Source organism: Nicotiana tomentosiformis, chromosome 1 (genome assembly GCF_000390325.3).
Source record: "Nicotiana tomentosiformis chromosome 1, ASM39032v3, whole genome shotgun sequence".
Taxonomy (NCBI): Eukaryota; Viridiplantae; Streptophyta; class Magnoliopsida; order Solanales; family Solanaceae; genus Nicotiana; species Nicotiana tomentosiformis.
Window position 1 is genome coordinate 7,845,652 of NC_090812.1, and position 11,177 is coordinate 7,856,828.

An 11,177-nucleotide genomic window follows, 5' to 3' on the forward strand; every position below is an offset into this window, starting at 1 on the left:
TCCTCCTTCACAGCAGGAATACTGGAAGGACGAATGGAAGAAGGGTACCTACTAACAACCCATGTACGAGGGTTAGCAGTAGGAAATTTCTTTTCAAAATCCTTCGAAGTACTAAGCCTTTTTGGGATGATGGAATCTACTATTGGAGGAACGAAATCCTTGGTTTTGTTCTTATTCTTTATAGAACCACCACGTTTGGAGGAAGAAGCCATTGGAAAAGAAGAAGGTAAAGAGTTTATGTTTGGAGAAAATTAGAAAACGGATGGAAAACAAGGATGCAAATCAGAAGCTCAAGCAATTTGTAAAACGCTAAGGAAAAGAAAGTTGCGTTTAAGTAAAATTTTGGCGGCTAAATTCATGGCCATGATTACCTCGATAATCGGCAAAAGTTGTATTGAATCATGGGATGACGCGTGTTCGGGGCATTAAATGCAGAGAGACGTGCGTCTAATCAACTATCAGAGACCTTAAGAGGGAACTATAGTAATTTCCGCCAAAAAGGTGTCTCTACCGCCTTTTCGATAACACAAAGTTATGTTACCGGAAAACAGAGAGACTATATGTATAGGGTAAAATATAATATGATACGTGGCTGACTAAAATGTGGACACGTAAAATTCAAGATGGAATGGTTGAGGACCGAACACAGCCACTGTGCTTGTCACCGGAACGGATAACGTTCATAAAAACTTTTTTCGGTATCAACAATGTGCAGACAAGCCCAACTTCTTTACTGGGAACTAGTTGGGTTGGCCCATCTGACTTTACTGAACAAGTCCAATGTTAACATTTTAGTCCATGGACATTGTCACTCAAGATTTTGCTGCGCTGTGCACGTCAAAACCTTCAAAAACTCCGTTAGCTTTGCCGGGAAAATCATCCCCGACGACATCTCCGGCGAATTTCCGGATGTGTGCCACTTTGCGCCGTATGCGCATCAATTACAAGGTGGGTCATTTTCCCCTGTTTCCAACATCCTTGTACACTTCACAACTGCTAGTTTTACACTTCCTCACTCCACCACACAAAGTCCTAAACCCTAAAGTTACCAGCTTTTCTACTGAAAGCTCATATTGCAGTTCAAATTTATTAGATTCTGAAAAAGGATTTGATTTTCTTGAACAGTTTTCCCCTTTTAAGAATTTGTCAAACTCTTCTACTTACACTGTCATTACCTCAAATGAGAGGCGTAAAATTGTTGTGGGGTTATCAAGAATGATAAAAAATGAAAAAGGTTACATTTTGGAAGCATTTTCAAGAGATTTTTGCCCATCTTTTTTGGTAAAAATTATGAAGTTGATTGGTAATAGGGAAGTTGCATTTGCATTCTTTAAGTTTGTTTTTCAAGATTATTCGGAGAGTACAGTGAAGTCATGTTGTATTAGTGCGCATTTATTGGCTGCTGGACAGTTGAGGCTATTGGCACAGGATATAATATCTTGGATCATTAGGAGGATTGGAAAATGTAGGAGTGATGAGATTGTGGAGTTCATGTGGAGGGAGCATTGTAAGTATGAGTGTGACTTTTCAGTTCTTGATTCATTAATGCGGGCTTTTTTAACCGCAGAAATGGTTTCGGCTGCATTAGAGATTTCGAGTAAGATGAGAGACAGTGGGTTGAGGCCGAGTTCATCAGCTGTCGGCATCCTATTTAAGTTGTTGCTTAGGATTGGTGATTATGGTAATGTCTGGAAGTTATTTCGGGATATGTTGCATAAAGGGCCTCGTCCTACTAACAATCTCTTTAATGTAATGATTCTTGGATATTGTAGAAAAGGCAGTCTTCGAACGGGAGAGAGTTTATGTCATCTCATGAGGAAGTTTGGATGTGAGCCAGATGTTTTTACATATAATATTTTGATCAATGCATACTGTATTAGAGGATGGACTTCAGATGCATTGCACTGGGTGCATATGATGATTGATCATGGATGTAATCCAAGTATCTCTACCTTTAGTACGGTAATTAATGCCTTATGCAAAGAAGGCAACATGATGGAAGCCAGAAAGGTTTTTGATGGAATGCAAGAGGTGGGTGTCTTTCCTAGCACCATCACATATAATGCTTTGATGGATGGCTACGTTAAAGCACGGGAAATATATCAAGCAAATATGCTATATGAAGAAATGAAAAAGAAGGGTATAGTTCCAGATGCTATAACTCTTAACATTTTGGTGGCAGGTCACTATAAGTATGGTAGGGAAGAGGATGGCGACCGATTATTATGGGATCTAACAGTGACGGGACTTTTTCCAGATTGTTTATTCTCTGATGTATCAATTGCAGGATTGTGTTGGGCAGGAAGGTTGAACGAGGCTGTAACATTGTTGGATAATATGCTTGAGAAGGGGATACCTGTTAGTGTAATAGCTTTTAATTCCATTATTGCTGCTTACAGCAAAGAAGGGTTAGAAGAAAAAGCATTTGAAGTCTATAATGTTATGGTTCAGTTTGGTCAGACTCCTTCAGCTTCCACGTGTGCTTCCCTTCTCATGGGTTTGGCAACGACAGGGAGGCTGCAAGAAGCGAGAAATTTAATGGCTAAGATGATTGCAATGTCCTTCCCTGTTAACAGAACTGCTTTCACTGTGCTTCTGGATGGGTATTTTAAGAAAGGGGATGTAATAGGAGCTAGAATATTGTGGGAAGAAATGGAAATGATGGGAATCGCTCCTGATTCTGTTGCTTTTTCTGCATTGATAGATGGGCTTGCTAAAGCAGGATCTGTTGAAGATGCGTATGATGCCTTTTTCCAGATGACTAGGAAAGGGCTTGTGCCTAATAATTTTGTTTATAATTCGCTAATTACTGGTTTTTGTAATAGCGGAAAACTGAATGAAGCTCAGAAACTAGAGAGGGACATGAGGGATAGGGGTCTTCTCCCGGATGTCTTTACAATTAATACCATCATCAATGGTTTCTGCAAACAGGGAAGAATGAGATTAGCTGTTGACAGTTTTGTGGAAATGCAACGAAATGGTATACAACCTGATATTGTTACATATAACACCTTGATCAACGGATTCTGCAAAGCATTTGACATGGTCAATGCGGATAACTTTATGACAAGAATGTATGCCAGTGGATGGGAACCTGATATCACAACCTACAATATAAAGCTTCATGGTTTCTGTAGTAGTAGGAGGATAAATCGAGCAGTTATGATGTTGGATGAGCTTGTATCTGCTGGAGTGGTGCCAAATACCGTTACATATAACACTATGATGAATAGTGCTTGCAATGACATATTGGACCGTGCAATGATTTTGGCAGCAAAGTTGCTTAAGATGGCATTTATCCCAAACACCGTTACCGCTAACTTACTACTTTCTCACCTATGGAAGCAGGGACTACCTCAGCGGACGTTGATGTGGGGGCAGAAGTTGAGCGAAATTGGTTTTGAGTTTGATGAAATAACATATAAAATTTTGGACAATGCTTCTCATTATATACAAGAAAACACAGAATATTGTACAGAAACAACAGGAAAGAGTCTCTTTCTAGACTTCCTCATGTACATTACCTATGACTACATACGTAGAAGTAAGGCTTATAGTGATAAAAATGACAGCTCTTACGAACTAGTTGAGGATGGTCCTTGTGGGTCCTTCAAGTTAGTCAACAAGGCGTATAGCCAATTTGATGAAAGAGCAAGAAACTAAATGTTTACCATCATAGAAATTTTTCTGGATGAATTTACGAAAGGTGAAGGGGAGTTTCAGCAACGATAAAGTTGTCCGTGTGACCTATAGGTCACGGGTTCTAGCCGTGGAATCAGCCACTGATGCTTGCATCAGGGTAGGCTGCCTACATCACACCCCCTTGGGGTGCGGCCCTTCCCCGGACCTTGCGTGAATGCGGGATGCTTCGTGCACCGGGCTGCCCTTTTTCTAATTTACGAAAGGTAAACAAGCTTGGAAAGGACAACAGAAGAACCTACTGAAAGAACCTATGTGGCTTCAGTAAGTTTCTCAAATGCTAAAGAAGCTTGATCATTTAGAACTGATGATGCTTCCCAACACTGGAATCGGAAACCGCATCATGAAGCTGCAGTTTCTATGGCAATTTGCAAGAGTTGTGAATGATGATATGTACTTCTTACTTGGTATAGTTCGCCTTTTTAAGTTTTAATATTATTTTCATGTGTACTTTCTAAAGACTTTTGTTCTTCTGTCTTTAGTTTTGAATCAACTTTGGAGACCTTTCTTGAATTTGAACTTCTTTGTTGTTGCAGAACGTCTTTCTCCTGTTGAAATCATCAAATTGTTCTGGACTTGATAAGCTCGTATGTAGTTTCTCTTGTTGAATGAAAATAAATTGATGCTGGAATCTGGATAGGTTTTATGAGATGGCTTGAAAGATTTGTGAGATGAGATTTGTTTTCTTAATTCTCAAACAAAGAGGGTTTGGAATCAACTACTTTGACTTTGTGTGTCATTGTTAATCTAGAAAAATTCTTCCAAAAATCGACATCTAACCTTCTGGCTTCCATGATATCTGCCTCCTACTTTTTGCCAGTATTGCCTTCTGAACTGCAATGAGCCCTCAATACTGTGCCTTTCTTGAAGTCTACTTTCCTTTCTTCACTTCCTGAAGTCTTGCTTTTCATTCAGAAATTTTACTCTCTCACCAAAAAAGCCAAGTTACCAGTGACAGCTTTCTTGCTTGTCTATACCAAATTTTCAACTGCTTTTGAACATCCTTAGTTTCCGGACTGCTTTTCTCAGTGCAACATTCATCATTAGCTCAATGATGATTCTGAAGCTATTTAAAGTTTATCAGGCTTTTACATTTTTAAGTTTGTTCACTCTCAGTTCTGTTGTCACATTTTCATGTGAATAATGAGGATACGAAAGTCTGATACGAGTGTGGATTCTTGCTTATAATTTATCCATTTGGTTGCCCCTTCTAAAAAAATTTATCCACTTGGTTTTACTTACCTATTTAGAAAACAATTATCCGCTCGGTCCTCCAAAATCTGATTCACTATTTATCCTAAAAGAAAAAGGATGTTAAACTGATTTACTGGTTTTTCTTTCAGTTTGGGGATCAAATTGCGCTTGAGGACAGCTTGAAAAAGATGTTGCGACTCCTCTATCACCCCTCTGTGTACCTGCGGGAGAAGAGACTTAGATGCTGCTCTATGTCCGGTATTTGCATGATGTTTTCTTGAGTTGATAATGAAGGTAATGGTGATGATATGTGTTGAGCTTAATGAAAGGAACGAAGATTCATATCGCCGACCCCAACTTGTTTGAGACTGAGGCGTAGTTGTCGTTCTTGTAGCTGGCGAGGGATGTGCCTAAAGATTTGATCCTGAAAAGAACTGCTATGGTGAATGATAAAAGATCAAGTGTCGGTTATAGGGCAACGTAATGACAGCCCTAAATTCCCAAGGATTTTTAATTTGTTATTGATAAGGTTTTTTTCCAGCTGCTGTCATTTTTACCATTTGAAGTTTCGCAGACCTGGTCCAAGTAGAGAGAAAATGGATATTAAGGATTCATATGCCGACCCCAACTAGCTAGGCATTTGTTGTTGCTGTTATTGATTTTTTGCAAACCTGCCAACGATGATGGACCTGGTAAGTTTATTTTGTGAACATATCTTCTTCTAGTATTACTCTGTATGCAACTTTCACATGAAGGTCTATGTCTTTTGCAAACAAATACAGGTCAAATGTTGTGTTTTCCTACTCTGAACAATGATTTACTCTCAGACTAGAAGTTTAGCGCCATCCTTGCGTTATAGTAGCAATTAATTTCCTTTTCTTTTCAGTTTTGTGAAAATTTTGTTTAGCTGTTGTCTTTATCCAATGTCTGTAGGTGATGAAGCTCACCGCTCCCCCCATCCCCAACCCTTTTTTCCCCGTTAGTAGAGAATGGCTGCACTATGTTGCTGAATTCTGCGATTGAATTTTCACATTTCAGGATGCACCAAAGGCTTTGTCCAAACTAGTGGTGATCAGTGCCATATGGTCCTTTGACACTGGAGACTGTTGGAATGGCTGCACAAGGTTCTTGTGTCGTATATATTATAATCTAGAACATGTTCTGGATCTTTGAGAAGCTGGAAAGCTTATAGTCTAGTAGTATCAATCGGAGTCTCCACACAATAACTGCGGTTTCAATTCCCAATACCTCCCGGATCCTTCCTTGTGATAAAAGAAAAAAAAGAGAGTTGTGTAATTTGATAAACAAATATACAATGTTGAAGTAGTTTCTTTCCTTCCTTTTTTCATATTATTTTTTGGCAGGGGCGGGGTGGGTAGGAGGTGACCTTTCTCCGGAACCTGCGTGAATGCAGGATACTTTGTACGCCGGGTTGCCCAGGGGCGGGGTGGGGCCATATCATTTTCTCTTTCAGTTGCTCTTAAGAGACGCAGTATTGTACATGTGCCGAACTTGTGTTCTTCCGATCCCCTGCTAACAATAAAAAAGAAATTTTCTTCAGTGCGTTCAACGCTGTAAGTAGTCAACGTCTCCTATGGTTGGCAGGTCCATATTGAAACTATATTCGTCAACGATTCCATAAAACATGGTTTACAATCTAATCAACTCGCCATTATTTCTTTGTGACTTGACTCAAGTTTTCTTCTTTTTCTTTCCTCCCCGCCTTCCCTCCTTTTGTTCTTCGCTTTGTGTTTCTTTGTTGTTGTTGGGGGGCGGCGGGCTACTGTGCGAAAGAAACAAAAATATATTCATGAAAAAAGAACCTTAAGTAATTTCTTCCATCTGCTTAAGCCAGCCTTGACGGATAAAATTACTTGATAACATAGTTAAATAAATAAATTACACAATAGCTGACAAAAAATGCACAAGAGAATAGTGCCTACAATTTTTTTTTCCTTAGAAGTCAGAATAGTGGCCTACAATGCAAATGCATAAGCTGATGGCATGCAAAAAACTCCAGGCTACTGATTGGTGCCTCTAGTCATAGCCACTAATGAATTGAAAAGTGCTTTAGTTACTCGTTAAACTGGTTGCTATGTTCTCTCGTTCAATAAACCAGAATTCTTAACAACTTGATATCTGATATGCAGGAGGGAAAAAAAACTGTTTTATATAACTTTAGCCTTCTGCATGATCATAAATCTTCTTCTGCTTATTCCACCAACATGTTCACTAAGTTTAGCCAAGTGAGCCATTCGCCTTTTCGCTGATTCTGAGGCTCCTGTCTGCTTTGGTTTTTCCTCTACAACAGGTTCATCTTCGACACTCTGGAAACTCGTGTCTGTGGAGCTATTTTCACCAGAAATCTGAATGTTCTGCTTCAGAGTTTCTACTACCTGACTCATCTTCGGTCGATCTTTTGCAGATTTTAACAAACAAATGTCAGCTAACTTTGCAATCTTTCGAGCTGCATTGAGCGAATACTGATTTTCCAGCCTTGGATCCATGATCATACCAAATTTCCGGCTATCAGCAGGGTAACGTTTGACCCACTCCAGAAGTTTATGTTCTGATTTCGGTCTGTTCCTTTCTAGGGACCGTCGACCAGTTAGGATCTCATACAATACAACACCAAAACTCCACACATCACTTTTAGCTGTGAGATGTCCTGTTTCTATGTAATCAGGTGCTGCATATCCCCATGTTCCGACAACCTGGTTACAAAAGCGTGTTATTTATGGTCATTTGCCACTGAGATATCTAGGTATATTACCATAAACTACTTCATTTTACACTGAAAATAAGAAAGAAAATCACTTGTGCTTTCTTTCTCATAAATGGTGTAAAAACCTACAAATCTATGCAGATCAATGTAACATACCGCTGTAGAGACGTGTGTGTGCATGCCAGTTGGGCCCTCTCTGGCAAGCCCGAAGTCTGAAAGCTTTGGCATGAAGTCATCATCCAAAAGTACATTTGATGACTTGAAATCACGATATATCACCTGTAAAATTGACAGAAAATGAACATGAAATTTGGATATATATATATATATATATATATATATATATATACACACACACAATTGCTATAAAGCAACAGAACGATGAATCCGTATTTCCACGCCTTCTGGTGGCTGATAAACAGAGACTACTGTTAAAAATCCTTTTAAGCTCAATACTCTTATCTCATAAATGGCCATGTAATTCTCAACTCAATACTCTATCTCAAACTCTTATTAAAATTTCACAGAAGGCTAATCAGGTAATATCTGGATGCAATCTGCATTACCTGACATTATTTCTCTCAAATTTATTCTAAATTTAAAGACAGTGTGGTTTTGATTTTTTTCTTTTTACAGATAAACATCATAAATAGAACTCATCCATACTCATCATATGTTTCAGTTTTCCTTGTTATTGCTTGACGCAAAATTGCTAATAGTATCAACAGGGTTGTATATTGAGGAAAAATCTGGCTAAAAGTTTATACTCTTGTAATTTTATAACTCAAAATTAGGAAGAAAACCACAGAAGCTATTCAAAAGAAATACCTGAACTTCCAATTCTTCATGCAAATAAGTCAGTCCCTCAGCTGCTCCAAGAGCTATTTGAAGTCTTCTTTTCCAAGAAAGAACAGGAAAGGCGGTATTGAAGAGATGATCTTCTAGGCTTCTGTTTGACATGAATTCATACACAAGTAGCCTCTGAATACCTCTTTCCCCATCAACGGCACAATATCCAAATAGTTTGACGAGATTTGGGTGATCTACCACTCCCAGAAACTGCACTTCTGCTACCCATTGTTTATGACCCTACATAACAATCAGAGGATCAACACAATACCACAGCTTATAATAAGATACAACTTAAATTGTTTAGCTTCTAAAACAAAAGACTCCAGATTTCAGTTTGCAAGCACACAATAATTATCTAGAGAAGCGAGATGTGATAACCATAACTTGCTGCAAAGTAAATGCTGAAAATTAGATCTTTCAACCAATGGCAAAAAAACTGGAATAAAATCAGATCATTCGAAACTGCTTGCCATATAGAAATGATACACATTTCGGCAGAAATCGAATGACAATTTGAACCCCTGCATATCACAGTAGATCAAATTGCCAAAGAAAGCTAAAAATGACTTGGAAATAGTATTGAAAGCACAGTGCAGGGAGAAATCAAAAATGTGAATGGAACAAAGTTGTCTATGAATCCTCTCTTCCACAACCAAGATACATACGTATAACACGTACATTCTCCTTGAATAGTCGCATGAGGATGTGGAAGCAGCTACTGATTTCAAGGGCATTACTCTTTTTAGTGAAGATCAAAGATTAAACATCACCTTTCACCATACAAAGAGGCCAAATTGTTATAATGTAAGTAGCATACTCGTTCAGTAACATAGCAACAAAAAACAGAAAAGACAACTTAAAATTACACTACTTACATAGACCTTTAAAGACAACAAAGAATGATGCATATCATTAATGCTTCATTACCAGACAAGGCTGCTATAAACAATTCCACATATAGCAACAATTTCACAGATAAGGCCATACTCAAGCCACTAAAACACATATGTGGGCATTTAATAATTTGCAACATTAGTCACTAAATTTTGGTTACCAGCCAAACTTAACACAAATTCAATGAACACATACACACAAAAAAAGGTTACCTGATAACCATCTCTATTAAGCTTCTTAATGGCAACAACAGTTGATTCACCCTTTCCATCAGCAGGCTTAATAGTACCCTTATATACACATCCAAAACCTCCTTCTCCAATCTTAAGTAACCTATTAAAATTATTAGTTGCTTGTTTAAGCTCAGAGAATGTAAAAACCCTCAAGTTCTGAGCTTTCCCTTCATACAAATCAGAGAAGCTACGAGGAGAAGAAGTTGAACATGAAGACTTAGTCACCCTTTCTGCACCACCACCTGATATATCTGATTTGCTCAGATCTTGAAGTACAACTGGTGCTGATTTTCTTTCCCTATTTCTATTTCTATCCTTAAAGTAAAAGAAACACTTCATTTTCCACACTTTACAAATTGTTTACAGAACTTTCAAGATTCAATTTTTAACTCCCAGAGCTAAGGAACAGCCATTGAATTCCTACATAAAATCATAAGATCAAAAGTAAGAGATTTTAACTACATCAAGAACAGCTTTATAGCCAAAATTCAAAGTACATAAAGTAAAAACACATGATAAATGGATATAAAACAAGGAAAAAATTATTACCCAGATGGGAAAATAGCAAGAAAATGGTAGTGCACAATCAAAAAAACACTAGTATGTGACAGTTTTACTCTTTTGGTTATGTATTTCTAAAAGTTGGACCCGTGATTTTGTTCAACCGCTTGGACTCTTTTTATCACAAGAAAAGTACTAGTATCAGCTATCCAAGTTGGTGGAAGAAGAGAAGAAATTAAGCTTCTACCATATATTATAGAGGGTCCAAACTCGCTTTTGAATTTTGTTCAGAGTCGGAGTTTATTCAAAATCTTGGTTCTTCAACTCCTTTTGGATTTGGTAACCACTCTTTCTTAGACCAAAAACTCCCTCTTTTTCTTTGGACGCTTCCTCTCCTCTCTCTTCAAGAGGGGGGTGGGGGAAATAGATATCTTTTGTCAGATTTTGACAACTATGTTTCTATCTATATATATATATATAGAGAGAGTTCTGTCTTTTTCGTTTCTCTTGTTTAATCTTTCTATTTATTTATTTTCAATCAGAGGCATAAGGGTGCTGGTATAGGGGTTACCTAGTACATAATGGTCAAACTTATCTTTTGTTATTGTTCAGAAGACTACGACCTTTTGAAGTTTTTGTTACAAATGGGGTGTAAAAGTTCGGTGTGTTAGGCTCTTGATTGGTTTTTCCTCACTAAATAGTTTTCTTTATAATTGTGGCGTTTCACTTACTTGCATATACCTCAATTAATGTAACGGAGTATTTGTTATCTTCTACAAGTACAAATATTGAATAAATTTTTCAGTTAAAACTTGAATAATAAAAAAAAAGTAACCTAATAATATTTTTATCTCCACTTTTCTGACCACTAAGCTACATCTCAGCACTTCCTCAATCACTAATTTGATTAGCAATGTTGTTGTCATATGGTGGAATTGAACTTAGATTTCGAAAATACAATGTAAATGTTTTTAGATAATGGTTAAATGGAAAACATTTATGTTGTATTTCAGACTTACTACGAAATCTATTGTAGATTAAGCAAATTAAATAAGAGAATACAACAGAAGTTAGACACA

General features: G+C 37.6%; 2 protein-coding genes across 5 annotated transcripts; one reads left to right on the forward strand and one right to left on the reverse strand.

The window, feature by feature from the left end:
• Window positions 1-788: 788 nt before the first annotated feature.
• LOC104091191 (pentatricopeptide repeat-containing protein At1g63330-like) lies at window positions 789-6,241 on the forward strand. 2 transcript variants are annotated; one of them, XM_018769129.3, is made up of 4 exons: window positions 789-4,106; window positions 4,236-4,286; window positions 5,043-5,585; window positions 5,932-6,241. In XM_018769129.3, the coding sequence occupies exon 1, from the start codon at window positions 799-801 to the stop codon at window positions 3,661-3,663; it is 2,865 nt and encodes a 954-aa protein (XP_018624645.1). In that variant the 5' UTR covers window positions 789-798; the 3' UTR covers window positions 3,664-4,106; window positions 4,236-4,286; window positions 5,043-5,585; window positions 5,932-6,241. The 2 variants fall into 2 exon arrangements, with proteins under 2 accessions (XP_018624645.1, XP_009594766.1); XM_009596471.4 differs by lacking the exon at window positions 4,236-4,286.
• A 575-nt stretch (window positions 6,242-6,816) lies between these two features.
• LOC104091190 (probable serine/threonine-protein kinase PBL19) lies at window positions 6,817-10,534 on the reverse strand. Of its 3 annotated transcripts, none has more exons than XM_009596470.4 (5): window positions 10,346-10,534; window positions 9,577-10,017; window positions 8,447-8,707; window positions 7,775-7,897; window positions 6,817-7,607 (listed from the first exon to the last, which is right to left on the reverse strand). In XM_009596470.4, the coding sequence occupies exons 2-5, from the start codon at window positions 9,934-9,936 to the stop codon at window positions 7,062-7,064; spliced, it is 1,290 nt and encodes a 429-aa protein (XP_009594765.1). In that variant the 5' UTR covers window positions 9,937-10,017; window positions 10,346-10,534; the 3' UTR covers window positions 6,817-7,061. The 3 variants fall into 3 exon arrangements, with proteins under 3 accessions (XP_009594765.1, XP_009594764.1, XP_009594763.1); XM_009596469.4 differs by having other exon boundaries at window positions 10,215-10,534; XM_009596468.4 differs by having other exon boundaries at window positions 10,147-10,534.
• Between the last annotated feature and the right edge of the window lie 643 nt (window positions 10,535-11,177).